Below are 15,145 nucleotides of genomic sequence, written 5' to 3' on the forward strand. Positions count from 1 at the left end.
TATCTCCACTGAGTAAATAGAAAAAGTAGAATCCATATGGGCTTTGAACTCTAGTTGTACAAATAAGCTAGACACTTTTATATGATTAAAATATTTTAAAACTTGTTACCAATTACATTAAAATCTCACATATATAATAGGAACAACTCATAAAAAACAAACAGATTGTCTTTATCATCATTCACACCCTACTAAAATATACTTATGATTTATCATTTAACCTATACATTTTGCTAAAAAATATTTTAATAAAACTTACTATTAATTTTCTTAATAATTAGTGATCTTATAGATGAGTTAAATAACTATAGATATAAAATAACCTCAATACCCTTGAATAATCTAAAAAAGAATTTAAGTTAAGGTAAAATAAATAGAGAAGTAGGTTTTAAAAGTAAAATGTAGGATGGAATGGTAAATATTCATATAATAGTACGTTGTGAATGATAATAGAAGGAAAAGAAAGAATGTTTCTATCAAAGATTCATATATAACATTAGATTTGGCAAATGAAAGCTTCTCCAGTGGTAGCGTTTCTTTTGACCTAAAATTTTATATTAATATATACTTCACGTCGTGCATATACTTAACTATCCTTCTCTCCACACCTCTCATTAATAAAGCTGAAGCTTTTGATGAGCTGGTAACTTTAAACGGTACAAAATGGACACATTCATATTAATTTCTTTTTTTCCAGTTTACATAAGGTTTTTTACATAATTGCCCCCAGAAATATTTTTAAATATTATAATTGATACAGAAATTATTGAACTCTTTAAAAAATAACCATTTGGTCGGTTAAATCTAACTAATCACTATTAAAATTGAACTTATATTAGGAAAATAGTATTTACCCTTATATAAATTGTTTAAAATGGTCCAAAACTATCTAATGTTACTTGATATTATACTACAAAAGAATAATTGATAAAAATTTTACTAAATTTTAAAAAAGTAGGATATTTAAGTCACTACATGTATGTTTGCTAGCAATTTTGAAAGTATATCTCAAGTAGCATGCAAAATTTTGTCCTTTTTCTTAAGCCTATTAGGCATTTATGAGCAATATGTCCATAATCTTGGTATTCATAATATTAAATTACTGTCCGTTGATAATTGCTTCTATGTCTTCTCTTTTCATTTTTAGAATTTTTAATAAAGTCCTTAATCATTTTTATAAAAAGCCTCATCAATTCAACATCAATATCATTATCCTCATCGGACTTTAGAAAATCATATATCATATCTTTCTAATATGAATTTTTAGATCTATCTAATATAGGAAGTTTATCAATACCTTCTTTCAAAAAATTCATCTCCTAAAGGATCTCTCTCTAAGCTAAAAGAGAGTTCTCTGATACCAATTAAAAAAATTGAGACTTACGTGAATACTTATGTATGCTCTTATACCAATTGAAAAACATAAGAAATGCCTTAAGAGATGAGATCTATCACACGTTATCGATAATAATATGTGAAAAATAAAGCATAAAAAAATAATTGCAAACACAAAAGTTTTTTACGTGAAAAAATCTAAAACCAGATAAAAAAACCATGGATCCAAATTTAGATCAACACTAATTCACTAAAACTTGTAGTAGTTAACAAGAAGTTTATAGATCACCCACCGATTTCCACAACTTAAATTGTACCAACCTTGCTCGCTAAGACCCCATAATACACTGCTTCCCATGATAGTTTTCAAACCTCAGTGACCTTCGAGGTTGATCCTTCTGTCTTAGTGACCCTCAAGACGTAGTTTTTTTAGATCAAATTTAGATGTATTGAGATGAGAATGATTTAGCACATTACATCTAAATAAAAAAAAGTGTTCTCTAATCTTAATACTTACGTCCTTCACTCCTAGGGTTAGATTAAATCCTTTTATATTCTCTTAAGATAAACATCTTTTTTATATTCTTTTAGATAAGATAAATATCTCTTAAAGATAAAAGATAAATATCTCTTAAAGATAAAAGATAAATATCTCTTAAAGATAAGATAAATATCTCTTAGAGATAGAGATAAAGTAAATATCTCTTAGAGATAACATAACTATCTCTTACAGATAAAATAAATATTTCTTCAAAGATCCTCTATAGATTCTCTAAAGATTCTCTTAGAGATAAAATAAATATTTTTTAGAGATACTAAATCTAAGTCAAATCAGATCTCATATAACTCTAGAAATTATAAATTACGTATGTGCATTCGAACGTGACTCAATTGTGTTTAAACACGATGACTGTGAACGCGTTGTGAACAACCAAATATAAACCTCTGTATATGTGAATGGCTATAGGGTGTGTTCGAATAGCCAAAACAAGCTCTCTGTATATGTGAACATAGTGTGAATAGCAGTAGGGTGTATTCGAACAAAGTGCGTTTGAATATCCTATTCAAACGGCAGACTAAACAGTTGAATGTAGAGTGCTTGTTCATATGCCATTAGATAAAATTCTATACTTCTTCAACCACAATGACATTGTTTAAGGACTTCAATAATGATTCTAAAATCATTTTAAATACTTTGATTTTAAAAGTACAAATATAATTTTAAAATCTAGACACATTACATTAATATAAATTATATTTTGAAATATAATTTGCCAATTATATCAGTACAAATAAACCTAATAGAGGTTACCGAACGCAAAAGCTAGGGCTCTATCGATTGGAAGAAACAAAATGAGGAAGGAGGGAGAAGAGAAACAAAATGAGGAAGAAGGGAGAAGAGGAGGTAGGTGATGGTTATAAGTCATGTAAAACACTAACGAGTTTAGCAGTTCACTTAGGTAAGGCACAGAATTCATCAACATTTTACTTAAGACGCTGTTAAGTTCAGCGTTATTTAGTATTAGGTTGAAATAAAACCTTGACATGCAAGAAGTGAAGTTGTTGGGTTGCTTGGAACCTTAATAAAAATGCTTAACTGATTGTAGATACATGTGATTGTAGATATTATAACTAGACAAGCAAATCACTTATTAAGTTGTTTATATTATATGAAATCGATTTTATTTGAAAGATCCATGTAAGAGCTAGGATAATAAATCAATTAACGATCTTTTAGGGGAGTCTAGGTGTAATAACCCTAATAACAATAGCCAAATCATACATACAACGCTCGGTAATTCGTGCAACTAGGGCCGCACAGGATCCTAATTCCTACACCGTTTTTATGAGGTATAATCCACGTGGAGATGCCACGTATAGTGGGTCCCACTTTACTTCCCGATTAGCAACGAAAAGTCTTGACAAACTAATTCGGACCTCTGTTTTGGCGCCAATCTCTCTCTCTCTCTCTCTCTCTCTCTCCTGTGATTCTTGAACTAAGGCCAATTTTGGTGTCTGAACACCATGGATCCTCCTCCTCCTCCTCCTCCTCCAGAGCTCAACCACGAGCAAAACCCGGAGCCCAAGACGGCATCACCAGTGAGCGAGCGCGGGGCAGCGTGCATCAGCGGTAAGAATGACTACTTCTTCCTCTCCAATGATGCTCCCTTGTCTCGGCCTCAGTTTTCTTTGTTTAGAGTCTTTAGTCACTGTAAACTTTGCAGCATAAGATGTTAAACGAGACCCACGAATCTTGAACTGGAGAAGCCAAATTTGAGAGATCTTTCCTCGAGTTTTTCATGGATTTCTTGGTGTCGCAAGTTTAGTATGTTATGAATGCCTATAAGCAAGAGAAATCCGCTTCCTGACAAAAAGATCTTCACAAATAGTTTCAGTCCTTGACTGGAACTTTCTTGGAAGAACAGATTACTCGGTGTTCTTATTTGCACGTTGTTGCCTAATTAGTTCTAAAGTAGGCTTCAGTTATAGAAAATTGTGAATTTTTGTGGTGGAATTGTTCTTGATGTTTTGCATTAGATAAGGCGCAGGAGCAGCAGGGAGAAGGGAAAAGCTCTGCTCTCGCTTTCTGTTCTGCCGAAAGATGTGATTATTATCTCAAGGTTTTGCTCGAGCCAGATATATCACGCTGGCTCGATTGTAAGGAAGTTGACAGTAAGGATTGCGGTCTCCTTCATCGCAAAATTAAGTTTTATTTTCTTTGCAAATGGTTCAAAAGTTAATCACTTGTAAAGCAGGTTGGGATCTCAATATGTTCAGTGACATTACAGAGGAGGAAGGAAGAGGTAGGAATCACGATATTGTTCATCAAAGAACTAAATCGTATTAGTTTTTATCAGTCTATGATGGAAATGATTCGAAGATCGATTACCTGGAACGCAGAGTTGGATAACTGTTGTGGCCTCGCTTCCTTGGATCATCTGGAACTTCCCAATGATCTGTTTCTGGTCGAAGATGGTGAGAATGTGTTTTTCCCTTCACTATATTTTCACTGTTCATTTTCTTTCTTGCCTTTCTATGTGTTTTTGCAGTTTATGCTCTTCACGGCAGTTATTGTTAATTTGTTATGCTGTATAAGCCAATCCTTGACTAAGATTCTACATTACACAACAAGAACGAGAAAATAGTGACTTCGAGTCGATTTTCCAATCTCTGGCAATTTCATCAAAATGAAGTAAACCATTGTTACAAAATTAGTACCATTCTTAAGAAACAATTCAAAATTCAATTGGGCTATTGGACTAGTGCAGATCTAGAAGGATTTTGTTCACCAGGTTAACTCACCTTAATGCATTCTTTTCTCCTCCTTTGATTTCACTCTGATGTGCCATTCCTTGTTACCGATACTTGTGCACGAACTAATGTGAGAAGTATTGTGATTTTTCCGAATGATACCTCAGTTATGAATTCCGAAACCGTAACAACTGAGAAATGGTACAGAATCAGCTCAATAATTTTGAAGGCCAGCAGCCAGTACTTCCAGGAGGTGACATATCCGAATATTCTTCTGATATTCCGGTTATTTGTATGCCTGCCTAAATTACTAAGTTCTAATTCTCTCATCTCTCTGATCAAGTGCTTTGCAAGCTCCAATGAACAAGAGGAGAATGTTCTCACTCTACATATGAAAGAATCAGGTATAATTCACTTTCGTTGACTTCTGCACTTGATACATGACTAGCTTCTGTATGCTTTAGTTTTGTAAAATTGAAATTGTAGCCTTTTATGCATCAGAGGATATGAACTAACAAATCCTTGGCAACTATATAATAAAAATTGCAATCTTCATTCCTCTCTACCAGAAGAACCTGCCTTCAGGAAACTTCTAGAGTTCATGCACGGAATATCCAGTCCATCGACAACCGACCCTCTCAACTTGTCGGACGCCATAAATGTTGCGGAGAAGTTTCAAGTCCATCTTTGGGTCAAAATTTGCAAGGAAGAGCTGATCAACAGATTCAAATCCCTGCAGCATCCTGAAATCATGAGCCTACCCCTTGCTGCAGTCACTGAGATCCTCAAAAGCGACGACCTCGAGGTGCGATCAGAAGACGACGTATATAAATTCACACTCGAATGGGCACTAAGAAACTACCGAACAAAGCAACAACGGCATAAGGTCATGGAATCAGAACTGGGTTCGCTCATCCGTTTCCATTACATGTCAAACGATATGCTGGTGCACTGTAACACAAACTATGACGAGTTCTTCAGCATGCAGTTCATACGGGAGATCTTGAGGACTGCAATAAACGACAAGCAAAAAGTACCTGAGAGGCATTTCGTCGAGCGAGCCTATAAGCACAAACCTCTGATGGTGTCCGAAGTGTTGGAGCCCCGTAGATCGTGCACCATTTGGCTTACATTCACCAAGGACGAGTGCTTGAGGCTCGTGCGGTCTTCACCGGTGCGCTCCATGGACTTCGACTTCCATGACGGAAGATTCTTCATACAAGTAGCAGCTGCGAGGGACGGGCGCTTTCTCCTTTCTCTCGAAGTTGTGTGTCTTCCTTCGCATGACTATTTCCTCTGCACGGCTGCATCCAAGGCGAAGGGCGACGGCGAGTATGTCGGAATACATTCCTGGGAGTTTGGACTCCGCACACAGGATTCGGGTTTGTACCAGGACTTGTTTGGTACGCCATTGAGCGAGTTCCTGAGAGATGATTCCTCTTACTTCAATGACGGGAAGCTCCACCTGCAAGTGAAGATTGAGGCCATTCAGCAACCACGGTTCCGTATACGGATGAATTGGCTGCGAAGTCAAACCAACAATCTATGATTTTAGTGGCACTGCATGCTGAAAGTTATGATACTTTGAATGCAGTCAACAAGATATCGTAAGAAAGTTCTCCTCCTCTCCTAAAAGAGTTCTTCTCTGATACTGAAACTGCTAGTTCATCGACCTTCTCCTCCTCATTTCCTTCCCCTTCCACTTCTTTTCCTTGACCAATATCCATCTTTTTTCCTTCCCTGCGGCTTGGCCAACTCCTCCAACGCCATGATGGATAAAGACGAAGAGCTCTCGGCCCTTCTAAAGGAGGGCAAGATGGAGGAGCTCATACCTCTCTTGGAAGAGAATACTATCCCATCCATAAACCCAAAGCTTTGCCTAGTGGGTAGGCTCATCACAGATTGTTCATGCATGTTGCTGGAATCAAAGCCGCGCTCTCGAAAGCCTGGAACCCCGACAGTGAGGTGGAGTTCATAGAGATGGGGAAATACGCTTTCCTATCCTACTCTACTTTGAGTTAGAAAGTGACAGATGGAAAACATGGCTGGGTGCCCCCAGGACGTTTAGCAGAGATCCCTTCGGTCTAAACCTCTTCCACCCCAACACCCCGGTAGAAGAATGGAACTTCAGTCACTGTAATAACTGGGTGCAATTCCACAGCCTTCCTCTCAAGTATATGTCCCAGAAGACGACGAGGGCGTTGACCATCCGGGTGGGAGAACCAGTGGCCAGCGATGCCCTAGACCAAAGTGGATATCACTAAGCCACTCGTCAGCTCCCTTGCACAATGGAGTCGATGCGAACATCGTCGTCAGATATGAGAGGCTACCTAGGCACTGCACCTTTTGAGGTCAGGTGGGGCATGAATTAAACACCTAGATGTTTAGATCGGCGCTGGAAGACAAGGCAAAAGAAGAGTTTCCTATACACCTGCATAAAAAGCTCGTTGATCTCCTTAAGCCAAGATTTTTGCATTTGGGGCGCCGCTTACAATCGTCACCGAAAGCTGCGGCCATCCATGGCAAAAGCCACCTTCCTCCTCCCAGCATGCCACATTCCTCACTAGGGAACAACCAAAGCTATAGTAAGACAACCTCCCCTATCGATGCGTCGAGCAGGCCAGGCCGAGCACCATTCATGTCAACGTGTCGACCGCAAATTGCTCCCCGGCTAGAGACTTAAATGCAACTTTCAAAGCTGCTTGTACACCTATCGACTTAGACACCAAGCAGTGATCCCACCTAATCTGTTGCTTCTACAAAGCTCGAAAATCCCACCACTTCATGCCTGTCAACGTCCCAATCAGCATCCTGAAAACAGCTTGCACTCCCACTCCGAGTTTTTGACCAAAGTAGCCCTGTTCCAATTTTTTGTTTACCAAAATATACTTCTTATTCTTATTATCAAATGGAATCTAATTTATTATAGCCCTAATAAAAATGCTGAGCTAGTTAGTATTTTATCTTTAAGTAAAAATGCTGATCAGGTCAGCATTTTTATCCGGTCCTAAAATGTTAAACTGATTAATATTATATATATATATATATATCTTTTTAACTTAATCTTTCAATAGTTAAGAAAAAAATGCCTAGCTATAAAAATGCTGAACTGATTAGCATTTTTAAAAATGTTAATTAGTTTAGCATTTTTATTATGACTATAGTGAATTTGATACGATTCAGACTAGATTGGATCACCTCGAAAGACATTGGGCTCAATGGATTGAGTCTAGTTATCTTATTTGCTATTTGGTTTAGTTAAAATCTTATTAGGTGGATTTTATTTAATTAACTAAATCCAACTCTGCGCAGTTTTAAAAAAATATTCACAAAATATTCTACAGACATCCAAATAATATAAGACCGTCGGCCTCTGCATCTCCTTTCTCCTTTACCAACCTCTTCCGTTGGCACAGTCTCGTCTAGCTTCTAATCTTCCTCTTCCGCCGATCCTCCTAGTCCTATAGGGCAGGCCTACTTCTCTCTCTTCGTGTCCCTGTCTTAACCGTCTCTATCTCCTGTACGGATTTTACCACAATTGTAGGCCAATCATAGCCTTCAACTATTTATCACATCCGCATCCGCAAACCACCACCACCATCATCGATTGCCGAGCTACCTTCATCAACTCTTAGCCTCAACTCTATCATCACCTTCATCCTATACCTAGGAATCCGTGCCTCCATCCACATATCCCAAATCCCATGCATATCTGAATCTCAACTGCTACAAATCGGATCAAGCTGGTTCATAACAATTGGTATCAAAGCCAACGATCCTCCGACCCGTCATGGCTACAACAAGATCGAAGGCAGCAAAGCAAACGAGCGAGAAAGGCATGCAGACGGACCACATAGCTTTGTCAAGATTGCCATCTCCACCGAGCTCATGAGGTCGGACGGAAGGCCCTCTCGATCTCTCGCAAACCTTGGTGCTCATGGCACAAATGTTGTTGGAGATCAAGGCGATCCTTGTGGACATGAACCAAAGTTGCTCAGGGCGTACACCAAATTATACCAACCGTGGGGAAGGTGATTAAGGCGGCACACTGACGAGAGCAAGCATAGCCATCGAACCAGATCAAGCCATAGCAATGGAGGCTGAACCTGCACTGAGGGCACCTCCACAACATGGCGAAGACTACCAAGGTATACATCACCATAAAAGGAGACCTTGCTGCCCTCACCGACAGCTAGGAATCCCAAAGTGGTCATCAATCATTACAAATCGCCACCCGAGCTGCTAATTGAGGACATTGAAGCTTTAAAAGATATCGAGGATCTGATATCTCGACAACTCGATCCTATGGCCGCAGCTACCTATCAAGTTCCTTACCAATCTAAAGGACAACCTCCTCAGCCCATAAGCGATGTGCCAAAGCCTAAACTGATCAGCCCTTGCGTGAGGCCTAGACTAGACTCGAGCCTACATTGGATTGTGGGTGAGTTAAATCTTAGCCTTGGACTAATTGGTCTAGCACCTCCACAAGTGTTGCGCTCTTGGACTCAGCTTGAATGTTGGTAGGAACGATTTGGCAAATAGTGAATGTTTAAAAACCCCCATGAACACCTTGAGGATAAGGTGAAAGAAAGCATGGTGAAATGATGCGATTCTGACTAGATCGGATCACCTCAAAAGACATTGGGCTCAATAGATTGAGTCTAGTTATCTTATTTGCTATTTAGTTTAGTTGGAGCCTTAGTAGGTTAGAATTTTATTTAATTGACACGATCTCGCCTAGCTTCTAATCTTTCTCTTTCGCCGACCCCCCTATTCCATAGGGCAGGCCTACTTCTCCCCCTTCGTCTTCTTATCTTAACTATTTCTATCTCTTATACAGTTTTTATTATAGTTATAGGCCAATCATAGCCTTCAACCATCTATCACATCTGCATCCGCAAACAATCACTACCATCATTGATTGCTGAGCTATCTCCATCAACTACTCGTCTTCCACCCAATCATTACCTCCATCATATACCTAGGAATTTGTGCCTCCACCCACGAATCTCAAATCCTGTGCCGATCTGGATCTCAACCGCTACGAATCGAATCAAACTAGTTCGTAATAGAATTAGACCTTATTTGATAATAAGTTTGAAAGGTAGTCCATTTCGATTTTTAAAAAAATAAAAAAATGTCTACTTTGGTCAAAATCTATAAGATGTCGACATGCTCGTGACCCAATCCAAATCCAAGAGAGCCTCTTCTCTTCCCTATTCCTGTCACTCTGCTATTGGCCGCCGCCTCCAAACCCACTAGCCATATACAAACGCATATCCAAACCAACACTCAAATTAGAAGTGCTACCCCACAGAAGAGTAAACCATCAAAAACTCCCTACATAGATGATACTCCTCCACACCATGCAAATCCTAACACTACCAAACTTCTCTCACCATAAGAAAACTCTAGGCTATTCCTATAGGCAAATACCAAAAGCCCCTGCACCTCCCCTTCAAACGAAAGAATACAAATAGTTCCACCAAGGACAGCTCCCTCCACCAACTCCCCTAACAAAAGGAAGGTTTCCTCTCTCCTTCATTCTCCTCCTAAATGGCCATTCAAACTCAACTCTCCTCAGCAAGATGGAGCTTCCTACTCCTCCCATGCAAGCAAAGCGGCACAAATTGAGGTGCCACGAAAATCCTCAAGAAAATCCTCTCCTAGAATTGTCAAGGCTATGAAGGGCAGTTGATAATCCAAAATCTCACAAGCATCTTTTAGACAACAAGGCTAGTGTTGCCTTCCTCTCTAAAACAAAATGCATAAGGGCCTCTCGCTGTTGTGGGATGACAAGATCAAGATTGATATTTTGGAAATGAGCTCAAGCTTCATCTTCGCTATCATCAAAGGGCATGTCTCTAATGAGGACTCGCTGTTCAAGGGGGGCTACGGAGATCCCAACCACTTGGATAACTCCTCTCACATTTGCCATCTTAATGGATCTCGAGTTTGTAGGGCCTGCTTTCACTAGGTCCAAAAGGAGAATGCCTTGTCAACTTATAACCCACTTCTTCTTGACTTTGCTCCTACTAAAAGCACGAGGCATAGATTTAGACTAGAGAACTGGTGGTCCACCATTAGCTCTTATACCGCTTAGCGCAAAGAAGCTTGGACGTCCACCTTCAAGCCTTATAGAGCCTTCAACAGCAACCTGACTTTAAATTTAAGATGAAAATGGTAAGAAATTAGAGGAGAGAGTTTGATCTCTAATTGATCTGTTTAAAAAGAACTTTTCACTATAATAGCTCTAGTATGTCCGGAGTCTATTATAATCAGACTACGTAAGTTAGATTTATCTTATTATTTTAAATTTTAAATAAATCAGATAATTTGCATGTGGATTCAATCCGCTAAGATTTTTACTCCTATAAATAAGAGTGGATGTGCATTCATAATTATCATTGAAGGAATCCGAATTTAGTCAAATTATTTTTTTCGTCTTTATCTTTTCACATAGCCATTAGATTGTCTTTATCTTTATAAGAATAGATCATAATAAAAAACCCCTAGACACAAGTATGTATCTAAATACTAGGCAATGATATCACTCGTTCGCTTAAGTAAAAGTTCGTAGAAATATTAGGAACGAAAGCATAGATGAACGCCAAGATTTTAACGTGAAAAAACCCAAACGGGAAAAAAACCACGGATCCAAACTCGGATCAAAACCAATCACTAGAATAGTAACAATTACAAAACTGACTCACAAAACAACCTGTCGATCCAAACGACTTTGTTCTTCTCATTCTTGCTCGCTAGAACCCACGATTCACTGCTTCACGTGATTGAAGTCCAACCTCAGTAACCCTCGAGATTGATCTTTCGTCTAGATAGCCCTTAAGACGAAAGATTAACTTTTATAGATGAGTGGAACCTTATTAATTGAAGAACCGATGTAGCCTCAAGAAGTCTCCTTCAATAATGCTTCTTCAACCTCCCTAGAGATAGGGCATCACAATCTTTATATATGATCTCCAAGATAGAGCCAAATCCAAGTCTTATCTGTACTCACGAAAGTCCAATTTTATCAAACTTCATTGGTGCGTTCGAACGCGGCCCGGGTGCGTTCGAACGACATGACTTGATCTAAAGTGCGTTCGACTGGGCCCGAGTGCGTTCGAATGCGACAACTTGAATTCTTCAGGTTGCATTCGAACGCATTTGTGAACGCAGCTCTCGGTCTGTATGAACACAGTACTCACGTTCGAACGCGTTTGTGAACGCGGCTCTCTGTCTGTGTGAAGGCAGTATCCGCGTTCGAACGCATTTCTGAACGCGGCTCTTTGTTTGTGTGAGCGCAGATTCCGCGTTCGAACGCGTTTGTGAACGCGGCTCTCTGTCTGTGTGAATGCAGTACCCGCGTTCGAACGCGTTTGTGAACGCGGTGTGAACTCAACGGTTTTTCTCCAATAATCTTGCAATTCTTCAAACCAGAGATATTCTAGACTTGTGTAAAGCTCATATACATGAAAAAATACACTTAGAATATTTTGTACACAATTGCCAACAAATAAAAACCTAACAATCTCCCCCTTTGGCAATTTGTGACAAAATACCTAGGTTACAAGATATTACAAAGACTTCAAATTGAGCAATCAACAAGACTAGAATATTTTGCACATCAATCCCTAGAAATAAATATATACCAATCCAAGATCAAGTGAAAATAACTTGAAATAAATAAACAATCCAAACATAAGTTATCAATGGAGCATAAGCTCAAAAGTACTTAAACAGACAAAGTTCACAATTCCTCTAAGCATGGTTATAAGCAAGATTAGAAAGACAGAAAGACTCTAATAAACTCCCCCTATTACCATGCTCCCCCTACACACCTAGACACCTAGACACTCTCCCCCTTTTTGACACAAATGCCAAAGACTAGGAACTCGGAGGAAACTGATGCTGAAGAATTGTCAACACAGAGTCAAGTACAGTCCCCTGATGAGTTTGCTCAGCTCGTAAATCATGGATTGCCAAATGGAGATCCTGCACTTGAGTACTAAGCTGATCGAAACGGTCAGAGTACTATGGTAACTCCCCCTCAGAGTGAGATGTGTCACCGTCAGAGCTATCATCAGAGCTGTCGAGGTGCGAGGAGCGACCAGCGGCGAAAGAGGACGGCTTGAGAGGAGACGACTGGCCGTGAGCTTGACTCCGCTTAAGAGTAATCCGATCCAACGGTTTGTGCAAAGTAAGAGAAGGTTCTGAAGCATCCACACGCACCCCACTCTGAGTGCACAAATTTGTAATAAAGATGCCAAACGGTAACCCCTCACGAGGTGTTTCTTTCTATGCAGCTGTGAGTATTGAATCATAGATCACCGCAGCCAAATCAACCGAGACTCCAGATAACATTGCATGAAGAAGGAATGCACGATCCAGACTAATACTTGAATGTCGAGTCTTGGGGGTGACATTGTACAGACAAAATAGGTAAAGCATGCGAGCCACGGACGTCAGCTTCGCATGCGGCATCATGTTTCCCTTCCAACATTCCGCTTTGATTAGTACAGTGCCAGCATATTCATCGACATCTAGAAGTGGAGCAGACGTTGGATACTGGAACTCACCATCAAGAAGACGAAGCTTAGCGCGAATAACATCTGAGTCCAAGTATATAGACACCCCACGAACATTAGAACATATACAGCAGTCTAAAACCATGGCATTACTAAAAAAATTCCCGAACAACTTCCACATAAGCAGTCTTGCTCATCCCACACACTGATAACCATCCTCGCTCAGTAAATATTTGTTCTATCCCTAAAGAAGAAAAATCGGAAATGACCACGAGTCATTCACAGATAACAGGACGGGTGCCAAAATTATGTTTGTAACGCCCCGCAGCCATAGATGTTAAAAACTTGGGAGCCGAAGTAGGTGAGGAAGGCGGCCTAGGTTTCTTAGAAACTGCAGCTTTTCTAGGCATTCTTGAGAAAAAAACAAGATGCAAGATTCAATACATGCCCAAAGCAAACAAAATGATAGCAAGAAATAAAAAAAATCCAAGAAATCATGAAGGCTCTAAATGAAATCCATCATCCACTTGAAAACGCTAAGATATCACGTTCAATCACACAATAAACATCAAGATAGTAACTTTAACGTGATCAAAACTCGAAAACGCACGAAATCAATCAAGATCAAGAGACTTAATTGAATAAAAAATAGAAAAATTGATGGATGATCATACCTCGCAAAAGTGAAGAAAAAAACTAAGAAATTCGGCCAAAAGATGCTAGATCCGGAGGAGAACGACCCTTTAAAAGGGTTTGTAGTGAGAAATTTGATGAAAAATACCAAGATCTTGAAGATTTAAGAGGGAGAAAATAAAGAGTTTCTAGGGTTTGGAAGATGGAAGATGAAAACCCTTGGGTTCGGACGCAATATATAAAGAATCCTCAAGTGCGTTCGAACGCACCAGTCTGCGCGTTCGAACGCGCTAGTCACCGCGTTCGAACTCAAAAATTTGCATTCGAACGCCCCTTTTTTTTAAATAAAAAATCTAAGAAAAAATTAAAAAATCTTTTTGGAGATGCACCTCTAAACATTCAAAATAAATTCAAGACATAGAATATGACAATCGAATGAAATAATTCATACACAGATCAATCAAATCATCAAAAGCATATTATAATCAATTCTAATGCATCATTCAAAATTAAATTAATCTTGATTGATCATAACAATATACATATGCAAGGTGAGCATAGATAACATAAAACATTCTTTTTAAATAAACTTTCCTATTTAAATAATAATACAACACAGTAGTCAAACCGATTTAGTATTTAAATTTGCACTGTTTGACTTATTCTCCATAGCCAAATATGAATTTTTCCTGTAATATTTTTTATACATAAACCATATAGGTGCAATGATGGCTTTCACACATGAGTAGGTAGCCCTTTTCTTGTACTACATATCAAACAATGTGCAAGAAGATATTCACAAACATCAAAGAATTTTATTTAATTTGCAAGCAATGTACTGAGTCAAACTGGACTCTAAACAAGATGGCTTTCACACAAACTCATTGCAGCCCTTTTCATTGATCTTTTATGAATACATTTGTGATAACTAAGTATGAGGTCAAACTGTGCAAATCAACGTCAATAGTGAGCTATTTAAAAAAAATTTCATGATGTCATGCTCACTCAAGAATATACACACGTTATGAGTGTATTAAATTTAGTTTAATTATCATAGAAGTCGAGAGAGTGAATAAATTAGAAATGATATAATATACTGCAAGATGACAGAATTGACTATCATAACTCATAATCAAGAGAAAAATCATATTTATATGTCAAGAGTATATTATTGAATCTAGGAGTGCATCAAATTTTCTTTTATGACAAAAACTCTTGGCAAATCTGAAAGTAAAACCAAAGAAAAATTCAGAGTAAAGAAAACATAAAAAGAAACGAAAAGAAATAAAAAAAATACGCAAACCAAACAAAAAAAATCAATCCAAAGCACAAATCCCTAAAGAAGTACGAAGATACTTAAATCTCTATAAATCCAAAGGTTTTATAAATAGATCACC

The 15,145-nt window shown here is 38.5% G+C and overlaps 1 protein-coding gene across 1 annotated transcript; it reads left to right on the forward strand.

The window, feature by feature from the left end:
* Positions 1-5,188: 5,188 nt before the first annotated feature.
* On the forward strand, positions 5,189-6,136 carry LOC140790558 (BTB/POZ domain-containing protein At2g46260-like). The gene has a single exon (XM_073140684.1). The coding sequence runs from the start codon at positions 5,189-5,191 to the stop codon at positions 6,134-6,136; it is 948 nt and encodes a 315-aa protein (XP_072996785.1).
* Positions 6,137-15,145: the final 9,009 nt, after the last annotated feature.

The sequence above is a fragment of the Typha latifolia genome, chromosome 6 (assembly GCF_019914945.1).
Source record: "Typha latifolia isolate L0001 chromosome 6, TyphaL0001v2, whole genome shotgun sequence".
Classification (NCBI taxonomy): domain Eukaryota; kingdom Viridiplantae; phylum Streptophyta; class Magnoliopsida; order Poales; family Typhaceae; genus Typha; species Typha latifolia.

Bases quoted from the DNA above. Each gene is read 5' to 3' on its own strand.
- LOC140790558 (XM_073140684.1), top strand. From the start codon at position 5,189: ATGCACGGAATATCCAGTCCATCGACAACCGACCCTCTCAACTTGTCG.